A 25,000-nucleotide genomic window follows, 5' to 3' on the forward strand; every position below is an offset into this window, starting at 1 on the left:
TGTGTGCAGTGTTCTTATGATTCATGTTTTAATCCAATCGATACAGAACTAGGAAATAGCTGAGAAATATGCATTCTGTTCGGAGAGAGAGACACAGAAGAATGTTCTTCATGAGTCATAGATTTTGTATTGAGGAACACAACTAAGTAGACGTCGTTTCTATTAAAAACCTGCTTGTTCAATCTCGGTATGAGGGAGATGTGGACAGAGGAAGAACGGTATGAGGGAGAGGTGGACAGAGGAAGAACGGTATGAGGGAGATGTGGACAGAGGAAGGGAGAACGGTATGAGGGAGATGTGGACAGAGGAAGGGAGAACGGTATGAGGGAGATGTGGACAGAGGAAAAACGGTATGAGGGAGAGGTGGACAGAGGAAGAACGGTATGAGGGAGATGTGGACAGAGGAAGGGAGAACGGTATGAGGGAGATGTGGACAGAGGAAGGGAGAACGGTATGAGGGAGATGTGGACAGAGGAAGGGAGAACGGTATGAGGGAGATGTGGACAGAGGAAGGGAGAACGGTATGAGGGAGATGTGGACAGAGGAAGGGATAACGGTATGAGGGAAATGTGGACAGAGGAAGGGAGAACGGTATGAGGGAGAGGTGGACAGAGGAAGGGAGAACGGTATGAGGGAGATGTGGACAGAGGAAGGGAGAACGGAATGAGGGAGAGGTGGACAGAGGAAGGGAGAACGGTATGAGGGAGATGTGGACAGAGGAAGGGAGAACGGTATGAGGGAGAGGTGGACAGAGGAAGGGAGAACGGTATGAGGGAGATGTGGACAGAGGAAGGGAGAACGGTATGAGGGAGAGGTGGACAGAGGAAGGGAGAACGGTATGAGGGAGAGCTGGACAGAGGAAGGGAGAACAGTATGAGGGAGATGTGGACAGAGGAAGGGAGAACGGTATGAGGGAGAGGTGGACAGAGGCAGGGAGAACGGTATGAGGGAGAGGTGGACAGAGGAAGGGAGAACAGTATGAGGGAGATGTGGACAGAGGAAGGGAGAACGGTATGAGGGAGATGTGGACAGAGGAAGGGAGAACGGTATGAGGGAGAGGTGGACAGAGGCAGGGAGAACGGTATGAGGGAGAGGTGGACAGAGGCAGGGAGAACGGTATGAGGGAGATGTGGACAGAGGAAGGGAGAACGGAATGAGGGAGATGTGGACAGAGGAAGAACGGTATGAGGGAGAGGTGGACAGAGGAAGGGAGAACGGTATGAGGGAGATGTGGACAGAGGAAGGGAGAACGGTATGAGGGAGATGTGGACAGAGGAAGGGAGAACGGTATGAGGGAGAGGTGGACAGAGGAAGGGAGAACGGTATGAGGGAGAGGTGGACAGAGGAAGGGAGAACGGTATGAGGGAGATGTGGACAGAGGAAGGGAGAACGGAATGAGGGAGAGGTGGACAGAGGAAGGGAGAACGGTATGAGGGAGATGTGGACAGAGGAAGGAAGAACGGTATGAGGGAGAGGTGGACAGAGGAAGGGAGAACGGTATGAGGGAGATGTGGACAGAGGAAGGGAGAACGGTATGAGGGAGAGGTGGACAGAGGAAGGGAGAACGGTATGAGGGAGAGCTGGACAGAGGAAGGGAGAACAGTATGAGGGAGATGTGGACAGAGGAAGGGAGAACGGTATAAGGGAGAGGTGGACAGAGGCAGGGAGAACGGTATGAGGGAGAGGTGGACAGAGGAAGGGAGAACAGTATGAGGGAGATGTGGACAGAGGAAGGGAGAACGGTATGAGGGAGAGGTGGACAGAGGCAGGGAGAACGGTATGAGGGAGAGGTGGACAGAGGCAGGGAGAACGGTATGAGGGAGATGTGGACAGAGGAAGGGAGAACGGAATGAGGGAGATGTGGACAGAGGAAGGGAGAACGGTATGAGGGAGATGTGGACAGAGGAAGGGAGAACGGTATGAGGGAGATGTGGACAGAGGAAGGGAGAACGGTATGAGGGAGATGTGGACAGAGGAAGGGAGAACGGTATGAGGGAGATGTGGACAGAGGAAGGGAGAACGGTATGAGGGAGAGGTGGACAGAGGAAGGGAGAACGGTATGAGGGAGATGTGGACAGAGGAAGGGAGAACGGAATGAGGGAGAGGTGGACAGAGGAAGGGAGAACGGTATGAGGGAGATGTGGACAGAGGAAGGGAGAACGGTATGAGGGAGATGTGGACAGAGGAAGGGAGAACGGTATGAGGGAGAGGTGGACAGAGGAAGGGAGAACGGTATGAGGGAGAGCTGGACAGAGGAAGGGAGAACAGTATGAGGGAGAGGTGGACAGAGGCAGGGAGAACGGTATGAGGAAGAGGTGGACAGAGGAAGGGAGAACAGTATGAGGGAGATGTGGACAGAGGAAGGGAGAACGGTATGAGGGAGAGGTGGACAGAGGCAGGGAGAACGGTATGAGGGAGAGGTGGACAGAGGCAGGGAGAACGGTATGAGGGAGATGTGGACAGAGGAAGGGAGAACGGAATGAGGGAGATGTGGACAGAGGAAGGGAGAACGGTATGAGGGAGATGTGGACAGAGGAAGGGAGAACGGTATGAGGGAGATGTGGACAGAGGAAGGGAGAACGGTATGAGGGAGATGTGGACAGAGGAAGGGAGAACGGTATGAGGGAGATGTGGACAGAGGAAGGGAGAACGGTATGAGGGAGAGGTGGACAGAGGAAGGGAGAACGGTATGAGGGAGATGTGGACAGAGGAAGGGAGAACGGAATGAGGGAGAGGTGGACAGAGGAAGGGAGAACGGTATGAGGGAGATGTGGACAGAGGAAGGGAGAACGGTATGATGGAGATGTGGACAGAGGAAGGGAGAACGGTATGAGGGAGATGTGGACAGAGGAAGGGAGAACGGAATGAGGGAGAGGTGGACAGAGGAAGGGAGAACGGTATGAGGGAGATGTGGACAGAGGAAGGGAGAACGGTATGAGGGAGAGGTGGACAGAGGAAGGGAGAACGGTATGAGGGAGATGTGGACAGAGGAAGGGAGAACGGTATGAGGGAGAGGTGGACAGAGGAAGGGAGAACGGTATGAGGGAGATGTGGACAGAGGAAGGGAGAACGTAATGAGGGAGAGGTGGACAGAGGAAGGGAGAACGGTATGAGGGAGATGTGGACAGAGGAAGGGAGAACGGTATGAGGGAGAGGTGGACAGAGGAAGAACGGTATGAGGGAGAGGTGGACAGAGGAAGGGAGAACGGTATGAGGGAGATGTGGACAGAGGAAGGGAGAACGGTATGAGGGAGATGTGGACAGAGGAAGGGAGAACGGTATGAGGGAGATGTGGACAGAGGAAGGGAGAACGGTATGAGGGAGATGTGGACAGAGGAAGGGAGAACGGTATGAGGGAGATGTGGACAGAGGAAGGGAGAACGGAATGAGGGAGAGGTGGACAGAGGAAGGGAGAACGGTATGAGGGAGATGTGGACAGAGGAAGGGAGAACGGTATGAGGGAGAGGTGGACAGAGGAAGGGAGAACGGTATGAGGGAGAGCTGGACAGAGGAAGGGAGAACAGTATGAGGGAGATGTGGACAGAGGAAGGGAGAACGGTATGAGGGAGAGGTGGACAGAGGCAGGGAGAACGGTATGAGGGAGAGGTGGACAGAGGAAGGGAGAACAGTATGAGGGAGATGTGGACAGAGGAAGGGAGAACGGTATGAGGGAGAGGTGGACAGAGGCAGGGAGAACGGTATGAGGGAGAGGTGGACAGAGGCAGGGAGAACGGTATGAGGGAGATGTGGACAGAGGAAGGGAGAACGGAATGAGGGAGATGTGGACAGAGGAAGAACGGTATGAGGGAGAGGTGGACAGAGGAAGGGAGAACAGTATGAGGGAGATGTGGACAGAGGAAGGGAGAACGGTATGAGGGAGATGTGGACAGAGGAAGGGAGAACGGTATGAGGGAGAGGTGGACAGAGGAAGGGAGAACGGTATGAGTGAGAGGTGGACAGAGGAAGGGAGAACGGTATGAGGGAGATGTGGACAGAGGAAGGGAGAACGGAATGAGGGAGAGGTGGACAGAGGAAGGGAGAACGGTATGAGGGAGATGTGGACAGAGGAAGGGAGAACGGTATGAGGGAGAGGTGGACAGAGGAAGGGAGAACGGTATGAGGGAGATGTGGACAGAGGAAGGGAGAACGGTATGAGGGAGAGGTGGACAGAGGAAGGGAGAACGGTATGAGGGAGAGGTGGACAGAGGAAGGGAGAACGGTATGAGGGAGATGTGGACAGAGGAAGGGAGAACGGTATGAGGGAGATGTGGACAGAGGAAGGGAGAACGGTATGAGGGAGAGGTGGACAGAGGAAGGGAGAACGGTATGAGGGAGAGGTGGACAGAGGAAGGGAGAACGGTATGAGGGAGATGTGGACAGAGGAAGGGAGAACGGAATGAGGGAGAGGTGGACAGAGGAAGGGAGAACGGTATGAGGGAGATGTGGACAGAGGAAGGGAGAACGGTATGAGGGAGAGGTGGACAGAGGAAGGGAGAACGGTATGAGGGAGAGGTGGACAGAGGAAGGGAGAACGGTATGAGGGAGAGGTGGACAGAGGAAGGGAGAACGGTATGAGGGAGAGGTGGACAGAGGAAGGGAGAACGGAATGAGGGAGAGGTGGACAGAGGAAGGGAGAACGGTATGAGGGAGATGTGGACAGAGGAAGGGAGAACGGTATGAGGGAGAGGTGGACAGAGGAAGGGAGAACGGTATGAGGGAGATGTGGACAGAGGAAGGGAGAACGGTATGAGGGAGAGGTGGACAGAGGAAGGCAGAACGGTATGAGGGAGATGTGGACAGAGGAAGGGAGAACGGTATGAGGGAGAGCTGGACAGAGGAAGGGAGAACGGTATGAGGGAGAGGTGGACAGAGGCAGGGAGAACGGTATGAGGGAGAGGTGGACAGAGGCAGGGAGAATGGTATGAGGGAGAGGTTGTTTACAGTGTGTGTTTTCGATTAGTCACTCTACATTGTCAATCTGCATTGAATGGCCTCCTCCATTAGAGGACAGTGTGGTAGACACAGAATGGCCTCCTCCCTTAGAGGACAGTGTGGTAGACACGGAATGGCCTCCTTCATTGGTGGACAGTATTTAACTCGGCAAGTCAGTTAAGAACAAATTATTATTTACAATGACTGCCTACCCCAGCCAACACTGGGCCAATTGAACACCGCTCTGTGGTACTCCCCATCACGGCCGGGATATGATACAGCCTGGATTGAAGCCAGGGTCTGTTGTGACGCCTCTTGCAATGAGATGCAGCGCTTTAGACCGCTGTGCTAAGTCTTCGTCACAAGAGTCATTATCTACCCAGTCACATATAGCGTAGCGACAAGAGTCATTATCTACCCATTCACATATCGCGTAGCGACAAGAGTCATTATCTACCCAGTCACATATCGCGTAGCGACAAGAGTCATTATCTACCCAGTCACATATAGCGTAGCGACAAGAGTCATTATCTACCCAGTCACATATCGCGTAGCGACAAGAGTCATTATCTACCCAGTCACATATCGTGTAGCGACAAGAGTCATTATCTACTCAGTCACATATAGCGTAGCGACAAGAGTCATTATCTACCCAGTCACATATCGCGTAGCGACAAGAGTCATTATCTACCCAGTCACATATCGCGTAGCGACAAGAGTCATTATCTACCCAGTCACATATAGCGTAGCGACAAGAGTCATTATCTACCCAGTCACATATAGCGTGGCGACAAGAGTCATTATCTACCAAGTCACATATAGCGTAGCGACAAGAGTCATTATCTACCCAGTCACATATAGCGTAGCGACAAGAGTCATTATCTACCCAGTCACATATAGCGTAGCGACATGAGTCATTATCTACCCAGTCACATATAGCGTAGCGACATGAGTCATTATCTACCCAGTCACATATAGCGTAGCGACATGAGTCATTATCTACCCAGTCACATATAGCGTAGCGACATGAGTCATTATCTACCCAGTCACATATAGCGTAGCGACATGAGTCATTATCTACCCAGTCAATAAATTGTTTGTCATCCCTTTTCCTTCCTCTCTGTGTTAACAAATGTTTGCATCTAAACTACTGGCAATGTTACCAGGACAACGTTCAGTAGACTACTGACAATGTTACCAGGACAACGTTCAGTAGACTACTGGCAATGTTCCCAGGACAACGTTCAGTAGACTACTGGCAATGTTACCAGGACAACGTTCAGTAGACTACTGGCAATGTTACCAGGACAACGTTCAGTAGACTACTGGCAATGTTACCAGGACAACGTTCAGTAGACTACTGGCAATGTTACCAGGACAACGTTCAGTAGACTACTGGCAATGTTACCAGGACAACGTTCAGTAGACTACTGGCAATGTTACCAGGACAACGTTCAGTAGACTACTGGCAATGTTACCAGGACAACATTCAGTAGACTACTGGCAATGTTACCAGGACAACTTTCAGTAGACTACTGGCAATGTTACCAGGACAACGTTCAGTAGACTACTGGCAATGTTACCAGGACAACATTCATTAGACTACTGGTAATGTTACCAGGACAACATTCATTAGACTACTGGTAATGTTACCAGGACAACATTCATTAGACTACTGGTATTGTTACCAGGGCAACGTTCAGTAGGCTACTGGTAATGTTACCATGGCTACATTCAGTAGGCTACTGGTTGAAAATCTTTCTCGAACGTTGCAGATTGATGTTCCATGAATAGAGCCAACGTTATTCCTTATTCAACATGTCAGAGAGGCATGTTTCTTCTACGTACATTATTATATATGAACGTACCATAATGTTGTCTCCTGCTGAACGTGTCCCAGGTTGTTAGATATACATTATTATATATGAACGTACCATAATGTTGTCTCCTGCTGAAGGTGTCCCAGGTTGTTAGATATACATTATTATATATGAACGTACCATAATGTTGTCTCCTGCTGAACGTGTCCCAGGTTGTTAGATATACATTATTATATATGAACGTACCATAATGTTGTCTCCTGCTGAAGGTGTCCCAGGTTGTTAGATATACATTATTATATATGAACGTACCATAATGTTGTCTCCTGCTGAACGTGTCCCAGGTTGTTAGATAGACATTATTATATATGAACGTGTCCCAGGTTGTTAGATAGACATTATTATATATGAACGTACCATAATGTTGTCTCCTGCTGAAGGTGTCCCAGGTTGTTAGATATACATTATTATATATGAACGTACCATAATGTTGTCTCCTGCTGAACGTGTCCCAGGTTGTTAGATACACATTATTATATATGAACGTGTCCCAGGTTGTTAGATATACATTATTATATATGAACGTACCATAATGTTGTCTCCTGCTGAAGGTGTCCCAGGTTGTTAGATACACATTATTATATATGAACGTGTCCCAGGTTGTTAGATAGACATTATTATATATGAACGTACCATAATGTTGTCTCCTGCTGAACGTGTCCCAGGTTGTTAGATATACATTATTATACATGAACGTACCATAATGTTGTCTACTGCTGAAGGTGTCCCAGGTTGTTAGATATACATTCGGAAAGTATTCTGACCTTTTGACCTTTCTCCTCATTTTGTTATGTTACAGACTTATTCTAAAATGGATTAAATACTTTTTTCACCCCTCATCAATCTACACTCAATACCCCATAATGACATCACAATACCCCATAATGCCACCATAATACACCATAATGACATCACAATACCCCATAATGACAACACAATACCCCATAATGACATCACAATACCCCATAATGACACCACAATACCCCATAATGACACCACAATACCCCATAATGACATCACAATACTCCATAATGACATCACAATACCCCATAATGACAAAGCAAAAAAAAAACATTTTTGAGGAAATGTTGCTAATTTATTACAAATAGAAACAGAAATATGACATTTACGTAAGTACTCAGACCCTTTACTCAGTACTTTGTTGAAGCACCGTTGGCAGCATTTACAGCCTCGAGTCTTCTTGGGTATGTAAGAGTATGTTGAAGATAAATACACAATGCAGAGTTTGAGAGATTGAGAGGTTGAGAGGATGAGAGGATGAGAGGATGAGAGGTTGAGAGGATGAGAGATTGAGAGGATGAGAGATTGAGAGGATGAGAGATTGAGAGGATGAGAGGATGAGAGGATGAGAGGTTGATAGGTTGAGAGTTTGAGAGTTTGTGAGGATGAGAGGTTGATAGGTTGAGAGTTTGAGAGATTGAGAGGATGAGAGGTTGAGAGTTTGAGAGTTTGAGAGTTTGTGAGGATGAGAGGTTGATAGGTTGAGAGTTTGAGAGTTTGTGAGAATGAGAGGATGAGAGGACTGAAAACTAGAGTACTAATGGTCAATAGGGAATTGTAAATAGGAGTTGGGTTTCAGTTCAACATCTGTTTAGAATCTGTGGAATGTCACTCCTGAACTCAGAGCTACGTGTGCTACGTTCTTTACATCGAGTCTGGAGCAGGATACTTGTTATTTGGCCATTGGCCAAGCTGTACTGCAAGGACTTCTGATTGGTCAACCCCAGGCTAGGGTGGGGGGTTATACCTGGCATCCTGTTCCTTTGTTCAGTGAAGAAAAGCTGAGGAGAGGGGAGACTGAACATCTGAATATCTACCTCCCAGCATAACATCTTGATTTGTCCTTCCCAAATAAACCTATTTTTCTGCCCCTGATTTGCTTTGGAGTTTGTGTTGTTGAAGAATGACATAGATTTCTAACAGGTTTGAAGCTACACAGGTGTATTTGGGGAGGTCGATGGGAAGTGTCGCTGCACAGCTATTTTCAGGACTCTCCAGAGATGTACAATCGGGTTCAAGTCCAGGCTCTGGCGCGGCCACTCAAGGGCATTCAGAGACTTCTCCCGAAGCCACTCCTGCGTTCTCTTGGCTGTCTGCTTATGGTCGTTGTCCTGCTGGAAGGTGAAGCTTTGCCCCAGTCTGATGCAAACATTTCTAAAAGCCTGTTTTTGCTTTGTCATTACGGGGTATTGTGATGTCATTATGGGGTACTGTGATGTCATTATGGGGTACTGTGTGTAAATTATTGAGGATTTGTATTCATCCATTTGAGAATAAGGCTTTAACGTAACAAAATGTGGAAAAATTCAAGGGGTCTGAATACTTTCCGGAAAGCACTGTAGCTAGCTAATGTAGTAACATGATTGAACAAAGTATAGCCTAAATGGTCAAACAGTCCGGTCCACAAGTTGCCTTTAAGAACAGCCCCATATATGCTTTCTAAATGTAAAATTCACCTGCACAATGTGTTTGGCTATAAACGGAGGCGGAGCCAGAGTGTGTTTGGCTATAAACGGAGGCGGAGCCACAGTGTGTTTGGCTATAAACCAAGGCGGAGCCATAATGTGTTTGGCTATAAACGGATGCGGAGCCACAATGTGTTTGGCTATAAATGGAGGCGACCTCAAAGAGGAGAGGAGGACACTCATCAACCTCACAGAGGAGAGTAGGACACTCATCGATCTCACAGAGGAGAGGAGGACACTCATCGACCTCACACAGGAGGACACTCAATGACATCACAGAGGAGAGGAGGACACTCATCGACCTCACAGAGGAGAGGAGGACACTCATCGAACTCACAGAGGAGAGGAGGACACTCATCGACCTCAAAGAGGAGAGGAGGACACTCATCGAACTCACAGAGGAGAGGAGGACACTCATCGACCTCACACAGGAGGACACTCATCGACCTCACACAGGAGGACACTCAATGACCTCACAGAGGAGAGGAGGACACTCTCATCCACCTCACAGAGGAGAGGAGGACACTCATCGACCTCACAGAGGAGAGGAGGACACTCACCGACCTCACAGAGGAGAGGAGGACACTCTCATTCACCTCACAGAGGAGAGGAGGACACTCATCGACCTCACAGAGGAGAGGAGGACACTCATCGACCTCACAGAGGTGAGGAGGACACTCTCATTGACCTCACAGAGGAGAGGAGGACACTCTCATCGACCTCACAGAGGAGGAGAGGAGGACACTCTCATCGAACTCACAGAGGAGAGGAGGACACTCTCATCGACCTCACAGAGGAGAGGAGGACACTCATCGACCTCACAGAGGAGAGGAGGACACTCATCGACCTCACAGAGGAGAGGAGGACACTCATCAACCTCACAGAGGAGAGGAGGACACTCTCATCGACCTCACGGAGGAGAGGAGGACACTCTCATCGACCTCACAGAGGAAAGGAGGACACTCTTATCGACCTCACAGAGGAGAGGAGGACACTCTCATCGACCTCACAGAGGAGAGGAGGACACTCTCATCGACCTGCCAGAGGAGAGGAGGACACTCTCATCGACCTCACAGAGGAGGACACTCATCGACCTCACAGAGGAGAGGAGGACACTCTCATCGACCTCACAGAGGAGGACACTCATCGACCTCACAGAGGAGAGGAGGACTCTCATCGACCTCACAGAGGAGAGGAGGACACTCATCGAACTCACAGAGGAGGACACTCAATGACCTCACAGAGGAGAGGAGGACACTCTCATCCACCTCACAGAGGAGAGGAGGACACTCACCGACCTCACAGAGGAGAGGAGGACACTCACCGACCTCACAGAGGAGAGGAGGACACTCTCATCGACTTCACAGAGGAGAGGAGGACACTCATCGACCTCACAGAGGAGAGGAGGACACTCATCGACCTCACAGAGGAGAGGAGGACACTCATCGACCTCACAGAGGTGAGGAGGACACTCTCATCGACCTCACAGAGGAGAGGAGGACACTCTCATCGACCTCACAGAGGAGACGAGGACTCTCATCGACCTCACAGAGGAGGACACTCATCGACCTCACAGAGGAGAGGAGGACTCTCATTGACCTCACAGAGGAGAGGAGGACACTCATCGATCTCACAGAGGAGAGGAGGACACTCATCGACCTCACACAGGAGGACACTCAATGACATCACAGAGGAGAGGAGGACACTCATCGACCTCACAGAGGAGAGGAGGACACTCATCGAACTCACAGAGGAGAGGAGGACACTCATCAACCTCAAAGAGGAGAGGAGGACACTCATCGAACTCACAGAGGAGAGGAGGACACTCATCGACCTCACACAGGAGGACACTCATCGACCTCACACAGGAGGACACTCAATGACCTCACAGAGGAGAGGAGGACACTCTCATCGACCTCACAGAGGAGAGGAGGACACTCATCGACCTCACACAGGAGGACACTCATCAACCTCACACAGGAGGACACTCAATGACCTCACAGAGGAGAGGAAGACACTCCTATCCACCTCACAGAGGAGAGGAGGACACTCATCGACCTCACAGAGGAGAGGAGGACACTCACCGACCTCACATAGGAGAGGAGGACACTCTCATCCACCTCACAGAGGAGAGGAGGACACTCATCGACCTCACAGAGGAGAGGAGGACACTCACCGACCTCACAGAGGAGAGGAGGACACTCTCATCGACTTCACAGAGGAGAGGAGGACACTCATCGACCTCACAGAGGAGAGGAGGACACTCATCGACCTCACAGAGGAGAGGAGGACACTCATCGACCTCACAGAGGTGAGGAGGACACTCTCATCGACCTCACAGAGGAGAGGAGGACACTCATCGACCTCACAGAGGAGACGAGGACTCTCATCGACCTCACAGAGGAGGACACTCATCGACCTCACAGAGGAGAGGAGGACTCTCATCGACCTCACAGAGGAGAGGAGGACACTCATCGATCTCACAGAGGAGAGGAGGACACTCATCGACCTCACACAGGAGGACGCTCAATGACATCACAGAGGAGAGGAGGACACTCATCGACCTCACAGAGGAGAGGAGGACACTCATCGAACTCACAGAGGAGAGGAGGACACTCATCAACCTCAAAGAGGAGAGGAGGACACTCATCGAACTCACAGAGGAGAGGAGGACACTCATCGACCTCACACAGGAGGACACTCATCGACCTCACACAGGAGGACACTCAATGACCTCACAGAGGAGAGGAGGACACTCTCATCGACCTCACAGAGGAGAGGAGGACACTCATCGACCTCACAGAGGAGAGGAGGACACTCATCGACCTCACAGAGGAGAGGAGGACACTCATCAACCTCACAGAGGAGATGAGGACACTCTCATCGACCTCACGGAGGAGAGGAGGACACTCTCATCGACCTCACAGAGGAAAGGAGGACACTCTTATCGACCTCACAGAGGAGAGGAGGACACTCTCATCGACCTGCCAGAGGAGAGGAGGACACTCTCATCGACCTCACAGAGGAGGACACTCATCGATCTCACAGAGGAGAGGAGGACACTCTCATCGACCTCACAGAGGAGGACACTCATCGACCTCACAGAGGAGAGGAGGACTCTCATCGACCTCACAGAGGAGAGGAGGACACTCATCGAACTCACAGAGGAGGACACTCGATGACCTCACAGAGGAGAGGAGGACACTCTCATCCACCTCACAGAGGAGAGGAGGACACTCACCGACCTCACAGAGGAGAGGAGGACACTCACCGACCTCACAGAGGAGAGGAGGACACTCTCATCGACTTCACAGAGGAGAGGAGGACACTCATTGACCTCACAGAGGAGGACACTCATCGACCTCACAGAGGAGAGGAGGACACTCATCGACCTCACAGAGGTGAGGAGGACACTCTCATCGACCTCACAGAGGAGAGGAGGACACTCTCATCGACCTCACAGAGGAGAGGAGGACTCTCATCGACCTCACAGAGGAGGACACTCATCGACCTCACAGAGGAGAGGAGGACTCTCATCGACCTCACAGAGGAGAGGAGGACTCTCATCGACCTCACAGAGGAGAGGAGGACTCTCATCGACCTCACAGAGGAGAGGAGGACACTCATCGAACTCACAGAGGAGAGGAGGACACTCATCGACCTCACACAGGAGGACACTCATCAACCTCACACAGGAGGACACTCAATGACCTCACAGAGGAGAGGAAGACACTCCCATCCACCTCACAGAGGAGAGGAGGACACTCATCGACCTCACAGAGGAGAGGAGGACACTCACCGACCTCACATAGGAGAGGAGGACACTCTCATCCACCTCACAGAGGAGAGGAGGACACTCATCGACCTCACAGAGGAGAGGAGGACACTCATCGACCTCACAGAGGAGAGGAGGACACTCATCGACCTCACAGAGGTGAGGAGGACACTCTCATTGACCTCACAGAGGAGAGGAGGACACTCTCATCGACCTCACAGAGGAGGAGAGGAGGACACTCTCATCGAACTCACAGAGGAGAGGAGGACACTCTCATCGACCTCACAGAGGAGAGGAGGACTCTCATCGACCTCACAGAGGAGGACACTCATCGACCTCACAGAGGAGAGGAGGACTCTCATCGACCTCACAGAGGAGAGGAGGACACTCATCGAACTCACAGAGGAGAGGAGGACACTCATCGACCTCACACAGGAGGACACTCATCAACCTCACACAGGAGGACACTCAATGACCTCACAGAGGAGAGGAAGACACTCTCATCCACCTCACAGAGGAGAGGAGGACACTCATCGACCTCACAGAGGAGAGGAGGACACTCACCGACCTCACATAGGAGAGGAGGACACTCTCATCCACCTCACAGAGGAGAGGAGGACACTCATCGACCTCACAGAGGAGAGGAGGACACTCATCGACCTCACAGAGGTGAGGAGGACACTCTCATTGACCTCACAGAGGAGAGGAGGACACTCTCATTGACCTCACAGAGGAGAGGAGGACACTCTCATCGACCTCACAGAGGAGGAGAGGAGGACACTCTCATCGAACTCACAGAGGAGAGGAGGACACTCTCATCGACCTCACAGAGGAGAGGAGGACACTCATCGACCTCACAGAGGAGAGGAGGACACTCATCGACCTCACAGAGGAGAGGAGGACACTCATCAACCTCACAGAGGAGAGGAGGACACTCTCATCGACCTCACAGAGGAGAGGAGGACACTCTCATCCACCTCACAGAGGAAAGGAGGACACTCTTATCGACCTCACAGAGGAGAGGAGGACACTCTCATCGACCTGCCAGAGGAGAGGAGGACACTCTCATCGACCTCACAGAGGAGGACACTCATCGACCTCACAGAGGAGAGGAGGACACTCTCATCGACCTCACAGAGGAGGACACACATCGACCTCACAGAGGAGAGGAGGACTCTCATCGACCTCACAGAGGAGAGGAGGACACTCATCGAACTCACAGAGGAGGACACTCAATGACCTCACAGAGGAGAGGAGGACACTCTCATCCACCTCACAGAGGAGAGGAGGACACTCACCGACCTCACAGAGGAGAGGAGGACACTCACCGACCTCACAGAGGAGAGGAGGACACTCTCATCGACTTCACAGAGGAGAGGAGGACACTCATCGACCTCACAGAGGAGAGGAGGACACTCATCGACCTCACAGAGGAGAGGAGGACACTCATCGACCTCACAGAGGAGAGGAGGACACTCATCGACCTCACAGAGGTGAGGAGGATACTCATCGACCTCACAGAGGAGAGGAGGACACTCTCATCGACCTCACAGAGGAGAGGAGGACTCTCATCGACCTCACAGAGGAGGACACTCATCGACCTCACAGATGAGAGGAGGACTCTCATCGACCTCACAGAGGAGAGGAGGACACTCATCGAACTCACAGAGGAGAGGAGGACACTCATCGACCTCACACAGGAGGACACTCATCAACCTCACACAGGAGGACACTCAATGACCTCACAGAGGAGAGGAAGACACTCTCATCCACCTCACAGAGGAGAGGAGGACACTCATCGACCTCACAGAGGAGAGGAGGACACTCACCGACCTCACAGAGGAGAGGAGGACACTCTCATCGACTTCACAGAGGAGAGGAGGACACTCATCGACCTCACAGAGGAGAGGACACTCATCGACCTCACAGAGGAGAGGAGGACACTCATCGACCTCACAGAGGAGAGGAGGACACTCATCGACCTCACAGAGGTGAGGAGGACACTCTCATCGACCTCACAGAGGAGAGGAGGACACTCTCATCGACCTCACAGAGGAGGAGAGGAGGACACTCTCATCGAACTCACAGAGGAGAGGAGGACACTCTCATCGACCTCACAGAGGAGAGGAGGACACTCATCGACCTCACAGAGGAGAGGAGGACACTCATCAACCTCACAGAGGAGAGGAGGACACTCATAAACCTCACAGAGGAGAGGAGGACACTCTCATCCACCTCACAGAGGAGAGGAGGACACTCTCATCCACCTCACAGAGGAGAGGAGGACACTCTTATCGACCTCACAGAGGAGAGGAGGACACTCTCATCGACCTACGAGAGGAGAGGAGGACACTCTCATCCACCTCACAGAGGAGAGGAGGACACTCATCCACCTCACAGAGGAGAGGAGGACACTCTCATCCACCTCACAGAGGAGAGGAGGACACTCATCCACCTCACAGAGGAGAGGAGGACACTCATCCACCTCACAGAGGAGAGGAGGACACTCTCATCGACCTACCAGAGGAGAGGAGGACACTCTCATCGACCTCACAGAGGAGAGGAGGACTCTCATCGACCTCACAGAGGAGGACACTCATCGACCTCACAGAGGAGAGGAGGACTCTCATCGACCTCACAGAGGAGGACACTCATCGACCTCACAGAGGAGAGGAGGACGGTGGAATCGAGGAAAGGCTTTCACCCAATTGAGATGTTTCCTCCGTCTCTCACTTTATTTTGGGAGAAAGAAAAATATAAAAACATCATTCTGTAGTTTTATCAGAGCTATGAGCAAATTATTCCCAGATCATTTCTCGATGGAAACAAAAGAGGGAGAGAGAGAGAGGAAGAAAGAGAAACAGAGTGAGAGAGAGAGTGAGAGAGAGAGAAAGTGCGCGAGAGAGAGAGCGCGAGAGAGTGAGAGAGAGAGAGAGAATGAGAGAGAGAGAGAGAGAGAAAGAGAGAGAATGAGAGAGAGAGAGAGAGAGAGACAGAGAGAGAGACAGGGAGAGAGAGAGACAGAGAGAGAGAGAGCGCGAGAGAGAGAGAGAGAGAGAGAATGAGCGAGAGAGAGAGAGAGAGAGAGAATGAGAGAGAGAGAGAGAGAGAGAATGAGAGGGAGAGAGAGAGACAGAGAGAGAGAGCGAGAGAGAGAGAGAGAGAGAGAGAGGAGTAGTCATTGAGCCTTGAAGGCCCTGGATATAAAGATGACTAAAGAAATGGATTTCTCTGGATCAGAGCCTCCTTTGTGAGAGATAAGTCATGCAAGCGTTGCAAAAGGGGGCATTTCCAAATATAATGCTTGGTTTATATGGTAATGTAACATAATTATGGAAATGCCAGATAGTAGATTTCAATTTGCCGCTCGTTCACTGAATCACAATATAAAGTTGAGCACCTTTGTGCCGTGACTTTGTAGATTAAGGTTGGGTTTTTCCCTTTCTGTTTTCCTGGGTTGGGAGGTGGGAGGTATAAACAGGAGGGGGAGGTTTCTGTTTTCCTGGGTTGGGAGGTGGGAGGTATAAACAGGAGGGGGAGGTTTCTGTTTTCCTGGGTTGGGAGGTGGGAGGTATAAACAGGAGGGGGAGGTTTCTGTTTTCCTGGGTTGGGAGGTGGGAGGTATAAACAGGAGGGGGAGGTTTCTGTTTTCTGGGGTTGGGAGGTGGGAGGTATAAACAGGAGGGGGAGGTGTCTGTTTTCCTGGGTTGGGAGGTGGGAGGTATAAACAGGAGGGGAAGGTTTCTGTTTTCTGGGGTTGGGAGGTGGGAGGTATAGAGGAGGGGGAGATTATTGTATGAATACAGACAACCTTTATGACGCTGACAGAGGGAGGGAGAACTCATAGTTTAAATACAGGTTTATACCCGGGGCAGTTTTACAGAGTCTTGGGGCTTATTAGCTTGATATAACTTGGTTCATGAGATATCTATGAGTAAGATATAGGTTTTACATCCAAGATCAGTCAACAGTGAAATGCTACCGATGTCATGTAAGTTTCATCAAAAGAACAAATCCTAAACTTATGATTTTGCATTTATCCTGTAATAACATCAGCATCATTGTGAAAATATAAATTAATACAAATATATCTAGGGGTATAACTGAATGAGTCCGACAGTGAGAGAGAGATGTTCACAACGTGACCAAAAGCATGTGGACACCTGCTGATCGAATATCAAAACTCTAAAATCATAGGCATTAATATGGAGTTGGTCCCTCCTTTGCTGCTATGACAGCCTCCACTCTTCCGGGAAGGCTTTCCTCTAGATGTTGAAACATTACTGAGGGGACTTGCTTCAATTCAGCCGCAAGGGCATTAGTGTGGTGGAAGAGTGATTTTGAGCGATTGTGTTGAGCAAAGGTGTTCAATGGGGTTGAGGTCAGGGCTCTGTGCAGGCCAGTCAAGTTCTTCCACACCTATCTCGACAAACCATTTCTGTATGGACCTCGCTTTGTGCACGGTGGCATTGTCATGCTGAAACAGGAAATGGCCTTCCCTGAATTGTTGTCACAAATTCGGAAGCATAGAATTGAATGTTGTTGTATGCTGTACCAGTAATATTTCCCTTCACTGGAACAAAGGAGCCTGAACCATGAAAAACAGCCCCAGACCATTATTCCTCCTCCACCAAACTTTACAGTTGGCACTATGCATTTGGGCAGGTAGCGTTCTCCTGGCAGCCGTCAAACCCATCTGGTTTGGAGGATGGACTGCAAAATGGTGATGCGTGATTCATCACTCCAGAGAACGCGTTTCCACTGCTCCAGTGTCCAATGGTGGAGAGCTTTACACCACTCCAGCCAACGCTTGGCATTGCACATGGTGATCTTAGGCTTGTGTATGGCTGCTCGCCCATGGAAACCTATTTCATCAAGCTCCCGACGAACAGTTATTGGATAGTGAGTGTTGCAACCAAGGACAGATCATTTCTACACGCTAGGCGCTTCAGAACTCAGCGGTCCTGTTCTGTGAGCTTGTGTGGCTGAGCCTTTGTTGCTCCTAGACGTTTCCACTTTACAATAAAAACATTTACTGTTGACCACAGCTGCTCTAGCAGGGCAGAACATTGATGAACTGACTTGTTGGAAAGGTGACATCCTATGACAGTGTCAGTTTGAATGTCACTGAGCTCGTCAGTAAGGCTATTCTACTGCCAATGTTTGTCTATGGAGATTGCATGGTGGTGTGTTGGAGTTTATACACCTGTCAGCAACGGATGAGGCTGAAATTGCCAAATCCACAAATTTGAAGAGGTGTCCACATACTTTTGATCTATAGTATACTTTGTATTCTCAAAGAGATAGTTCACTTGAAAACTGAAGTTTATCAGACGTTTTCAGGCTAATGATTTAGCAAGAAGTCATCTATCGTGATTAGGGTTGCATAGGGTCGGAAACTTTCTGCCAAATTTCCAGAATTCTTCCGGAAAGATTCCATGAAAAGTAAAGCCCTGGAATTTGGGGAATTTTGCTCATATTCAAAAGTGAACTTTTTTTGTGGTATACACAAGGCTATTCTAGGTCTTGTGGCAAATTTTGGCTAAACTATCCCCAATTCAATGGAATTGCAACCCCCTGCATGCACAGTGCATTCTTCCATCACAAGTACAGCTGATTCTCAAGATCTTGCACACTAATGAGATGCTATTGAGCCCACAATGCTACACTGTCTGAGCCAAGGACATGCTTTCTGGTAAGTTTTGATTACGATACTGGGGGGGGTGAACATATTTTATATTACATTATTTTTTGTTAATGAACTAGTAAATAGTAGCCTACAGCAAAGTGTGTTTAAATCATTTCTAACTTGTTAACAATTTTTGCTAGGTTGTTTTTGCTACCATGTGGGTTTTAGCTTGAGCCTGCTAACGGAGGAGTGTTAATTCACCTGCTTCCATACATGTTTCATTTAAAAACATGTATCTTACAAAGGAGTTGTTTAATCAAATTGCTTAACTATTTATCTGCACATGGAATTATTATTATTATTTTTTTTTTTACTCATTTTTTTCTAATCTTTACAGGAAAATGGAAATGGAAACAGGAAATGCCATGGGCACTATCTGACGGATGGAGACATTTCACTGCAGCTAATGTAGAAGGAAAAGCGGTGTACATTTGCAAATTATGTGCCAAATCATATGTGAAGAATGCAACAAAGATGCAGAATCATCTGGCCAAGTGCATAAAGTTCCCTCAGCGTTCACAACAAGCAACCTCTGACTAAAGTCCCTCTACTTCTATTGGAAGTGAAAAGGATGAATCAGACACCTTATTGATACCAACAGCTCATGGTCCTCCTGGAATCAGAAGTTTGTTTGACTCAATGGAGGAACGTAGTCAGAGAAATTCTGATGAATGTCTTGCTCGAGCTGTGTATGCAACTGGTTCACCTCTGATGCTCACAGGCAATGTGTATTGGAAGAGATTTCTGAAAGCTCTTCGCCCAGCAAACACCCCTCCAACCAGACATGCTTTATCTACTAATTTGCTGGATGCAGAGTTCAAGTGAAGGTCAAGAAAATCATAGAGAAAGCAGACTCAATCATCTCTGATGAGTGGTCGAATGTTCGTGGTCAATGAATAATTAACTACATCATCTCCACACCTCAACCAGTATTCTACATGAGCACAGACACAATAAACAACAGACACACCGGTCTCTACATTCCAGATGAGCTGAAGGCAGTCATCAATGACCTTGGACCACAGAAGATATTTGCACTGGTGACAGACAATGCTGTGAACATGAAGGCTGCTTGGTCTAAGGTGGAGGAGTCCTACCCTCACATCACACCCAATGGCTGTGCTGCTCATGCATTGAATCTGCTCCTCGAGGACATCATGGCACTGAAAACAATGGATACACTCTACAAGAGAGCCATTGGAAATTGTTAGGTATGTGAAGGGTCATCAAGTTATAGCAGCAATCTACCTCACCATGCAAAGTGAGACGAATAACAGCTCCACATTGAAGCTGCCCAGTAACACCGTTGGGGTGGTGTTGTCATCATGTTTGACAGTCTCCTGGAGGGGAAGGAGTCTCTCTAAGGAATGGCCATATCACAGTCTGCTGATAGCCCCATCAAGAGGATCCTCCTGGATGATGTATTTTGGGAGAGAGTGGTAAGCAGCCTGAAACTCCTGAAACCTATAGCAGTAGCCATTGCACGGATTGAGGGAGACAATGCCATCCTGTCTGATGTTCAGACTCTGCTTGCAGATGTAAGAGAAGAAATCCGTACTGCCCTGCCCACTTCACTGTTTCTCTAAGCTGAGGAAACTGCAGTTCTGAAATACATCAAAAAGTGTGAAGACTTCTGTCTGAAGCCAATACACGCCACAGCGTACATGTTGGACCCCAAGTATGCTGGCCAGAGCATCCTGTCTGGTGCAGAGATCAACAAGGTCTATGGTGTCATCACTACCGTGTCTCGCCACCTTGGCCTGGATGAGGGCAAGGTTCTTGGCAGTCTGGCGAAGTACACTTCCAAGCAAGGGCTTTGGGATGGAGATGCAATATGGCAGTCATGCCAACATATCTCATCATCCACCTGGTGAAGGGACTTTGCTGATTTGAGGCTCATTCTCCTGTTTCCTCCATCATCCTCCAAATCCCACCAACATCAGCCGCCTCAGAGCGCAATTGGTCCTTTTTTGGGAACACACACACCAAAGCACGCAACAGGTTGACCAATACAAGGGTTGAAGAATTGGTGGCCACCCGGGAAAATGTGAAATGTGCCATCCTCAACCAGGTTGGAAAGTGACAGTGAAGATGAGGCCTCGGAGTCTGATGTACAAGAGGAAGACAACCAAAGCTTTAGATTCTAGACTATCATTATACAGATGCGTGTTGAAAACTTTTTGGGGGAGATGCGATGGATCATTGGGGATCATTCAATATTCCCTTTCTTTTGTTGTTCACTGAAATCATCCCATTTGAGGAGTCAACTCATTGTTAAGGATATGGCAGACATACGCCCCCTTTGGAGAGATTGGGTACCCCTAGTAAACTGGAAAAAAAATCTGTCAAAAATTGCTAATATATGCAAATAAAAAGTATTATTGGATAGAAAACACTCTAAAGATTCTAAAACCGTAGGAATTATGTCTGTAAGTATAGCAGAACTCACAGGGCAGGCATTCTTCCAAACTAGTTTTTGTGGCCATGAAAGTTGGAGCAACTTTGACGTCATGGCCCCCACCCTTCCCAACCAGTTATGATTCTGGGGACACTTTCTATCTCTTCCGCTAGATGTCCTCTTTCATTAGAGCTTTGAATCGTTCAAATCCCGCGAGAATTGACCCTATGGGAGTGAAAATAGTGCGTGCCACGAGAGAATAGGCTGTGCGTATGGGCGCGAATTGGTCCCAGCCATTCCTTTGTTCCAGCACTCAAGAGAAGGGCAGACGATGGCCGATTGAATTGAAGTTTGTTTTGCGTGTCTAAAACATCATAAAGCTTGCTTCTGCACTTAGTTTGACCTGTTTAGTCGACATATAATATGTAATTTTGAAGTTTTGATGCGCAACTTTTCCGGACCAGAGGACGTTTTGGGTGCATTTCAGCTGATGTTATTAGCAGTAGCTAATACAAAGACGCAAGACTTGAAACCAAACGATGTATTGGGTAAGTATGAAGCCTTCCAGAACATTCTGAACGAAGACCAAAGACCAAAGACCTAAAGTTCAATTCGTAACTAAATATATATATTTTATTTCTATTGGAAGGATTTAATAATTTGTAATAATGTCTACTTATGATAAGGTAAAAGGTTTACGTTTCTGTCTTCAGATGATATGATAAATATGGTATATCTAATGTAAAAGACATCTACATTTATATGGTATTAATATTTATATGCATATATTTCCGTTAATTCCCATATACTCCCACTAATTCCCAAAGAAAGTTTCCACCTCTGAATATTCCCCAAAATGTGCAACCCTAGTCGTGATCCAGCTAGGATAGATGCCTGAATCCCAATCAAATGGGAAGTTCAGAACATTAGATGAAACGTGGAGAACAAAAACTTGGTTCATGCATCCAAAAGTTAGTGTAACCTCCAGTGTCTCTTACCCTGGTACTCAAACCTGAAGCCATGTCCTGAGCCCCTTACCCTGGTACTCAAACCTGAAGCCATGTCCTGAGTCTCTTACCCTGGTACTCAAACCTGAAGCCATGTCCTGAGTCTCTTACCCTGGTACTCAAACCTGAAGCCATGTCCTGAGTCTCTTACCCTGGTACTCAAACCTGAAGCCTGGCTTGTTCTGGGAGTGGTCACTATGGAAATACACTGTGGTCTCATGGGAGGTGGTGAGCAGGGAGGGCGGGACATCCTGTCCACTGAATCGACCAATCACAGTGCTGGTGTCCAGCGGGCCGTTCCTGATCTCCAGGAAGTCATGGTTAGCCTCGGTGGAGAAGTTGAGGAACTGGACATGGGCTCCTGGGGGTGATGGAATACAAGATTAAGAGACAGTACCAAGAAATACAATCCACATAGAGACAAACAACTTCTTGTAACACCTCACTGGACAAAAACTGGTTGAATCAACATTGTTCCCATGTCATTTCAACAAAAACATATATCAACGTGACGATGTTGAATCAATGTGGAAAACTGATTGGATTTGAAAAACAAGTAAGACCATCGTTGTCTTGTTTTTACCCCAACGTTAACTGACGTTGTCTTGTTGTTAACCTACGTTAACCTACGTTGTCTTGTTGTTAACCCAACGTTAACCTACGTTGTCTTGTTTTTAACCTACGTTGTCTTGTTTTTACCCCAACGTTAACCTACGTTGTCGTGTTTTTACCCCAACGTTAACCTACGCTGTCTTGTTTTTAACCTACGTTGTCTTGTTTTTACCCCAACGTTAACCTACGTTGTCTTGTTGTTAACCTACGTTGTCTTGTTTTTACCCCAACGTCAACCTACGTTGTCTTGTTGTTAACCTACGTTGTGTTGTTTTTACCCCAACGTTAACCTACGTTGTCTTGTTTTTACCCCAACGTTAACCTACGCTGTCTTGTTGTTAACCTACGTTGTCTTGTTTTTACCCCAACGTCAACCTACGCTGTCTTGTTTTTAACCTACGTTAACCATCGCTGTCTTGTTTTTACCCCAACGTTAACCTACGTTGTCTTGTTTTTACCCCAACGTTAACCTACGTTGTCTTGTTGTTAACCTACGTTGTCTTGTTTTTACCCCAACATTAACCTACGTTGTCTTGTTTTTACCCCAACGTTAACCTACGTTGTCTTGTTTTTACCCCAACGTTAACCTACGCTGTCTTGTTTTTTACCTACGTTAACCTACGTTGTCTTGTTTTTACCCCAACGTCAACCTACGCTGTCTTGTTTTTAACCTACTTTGTCTTGTTTTTACCCCAACGTTAACCTACGCTGTCTTGTTTTTAACCTACGTTGTCTTGTTTTTAACCTACGTTAACGTACGTTGTCTTGTTGTTACCCCAACGTTAACCTACGTTGTCTTGTTGTTACCCCAACGTTAACCTACGTTGTCTTGTTTTTACCCCAACGTTAACCTACGTTGTCTTGTTTTTACCCCAACGTTAACCTACGTTGTCTTGTTGTTAACCCAACGTTAACCTACGTTGTCTTGTTGTTAACCTAACGTTAACCTACGTTGTCTTGTTTTTACCCCAACGTCATCCTACGTTGTCTTGTTTTTACCCCAACGTTAACCTACGTTGTTTTGTTGTTACCCCAACGTTAACCTACATTGTCTTGTTGTTACCCCAACGTTAACCTACGTTGTCTTGTTGTTAACCTAACGTCATCCTACGTTGTCTTGTTTTTAACCTACGTTAACCATCGCTGTCTTGTTTTTACCCCAACGTTAACCTACATTGTCTTGTTGTTAACCTACGTTGTCTTGTTTTTACCCCAACGTTAACCTACGTTGTCTTGTTGTTAACCTAACGTTAACCTACGTTGTCTTGTTGTTACCCCAACGTTAACCTACGTTGTCTTGTTGTTAACCTAACGTCATCCTACGTTGTCTTGTTTTTAACCTACGCTAACCATCGCTGTCTTGTTTTTACCCCAACGTTAACCTACGTTGTCTTGTTTTTACCCCAACGTCAACCTACGCTGTCTTGTTTTTAACCTACGTTGTCTTGTTTTTACCCCAACGTTAACCTACGTTGTCTTGTTTTTAACCTACGTTGTCTTGTTTTTACCCCAACGTCAACCTACGTTGTCTTGTTGTTACCCCAACGTTAACCTACGTTGTCTTGTTTTTACCCCAACGTTAACCTACGTTGTCTTGTTTTTACCCCAACGTTAACCTACGTTGTCTTGTTGTTAACCCAACGTTAACCTACGTTGTCTTGTTGTTACCCCAACGTTAACCTACGTTGTCTTGTTGTTACCCCAACATTAACCTACGTTGTCTTGTTGTTAACCTAACGTTAACCTACGTTGTCTTGTTGTTACCCCAACGTTAACCTACGTTGTCTTGTTGTTAACCTAACGTTAACCTACGTTGTCTTGTTTTTACCCCAACGTCATCCTACGTTGTCTTGTTTTTACCCCAACGTTAACCTACGTTGTCTTGTTGTTACCCCAACGTTAACCTACGTTGTCTTGTTGTTAACCTAACGTTAACCTACGTTGTCTTGTTGTTACCCCAACGTTAACCTACGTTGTCTTGTTGTTACCCCAACGTTAACCTACGTTGTCTTGTTGTTAACCTAACGTTAACCTACGTTGTCTTGTTGTTACCCCAACGTCATCCTACGTTGTCTTGTTTTTACCCCAACGTTAACCTACGTTGTCTTGTTTTTAACCTACGTTGTCTTGTTTTTACCCCAACGTCAACCTACGTTGTCTTGTTTTTAACCTACGTTGTCTTGTTTTTACCCCAACGTTAACCTACGCTGTCTTGTTGTTA

General features: G+C 48.2%; 1 protein-coding gene across 1 annotated transcript in view; it reads right to left on the reverse strand.

The window, feature by feature from the left end:
• csmd2 (CUB and Sushi multiple domains 2) overlaps positions 1-25,000 on the reverse strand; it is a 384,085-nt gene that overhangs the window by 171,771 nt on the left and 187,314 nt on the right. The window contains exon 32 of the mRNA XM_036971824.1: positions 22,319-22,528. Within this exon, the coding sequence (XP_036827719.1) occupies positions 22,319-22,528 (210 nt within the window). The remainder of the gene's footprint in view (positions 1-22,318; positions 22,529-25,000) is intronic.

The sequence above is a fragment of the Oncorhynchus mykiss genome, chromosome 32 (assembly GCF_013265735.2).
Source record: "Oncorhynchus mykiss isolate Arlee chromosome 32, USDA_OmykA_1.1, whole genome shotgun sequence".
NCBI lineage: Eukaryota > Metazoa > Chordata > Actinopteri > Salmoniformes > Salmonidae > Oncorhynchus > Oncorhynchus mykiss.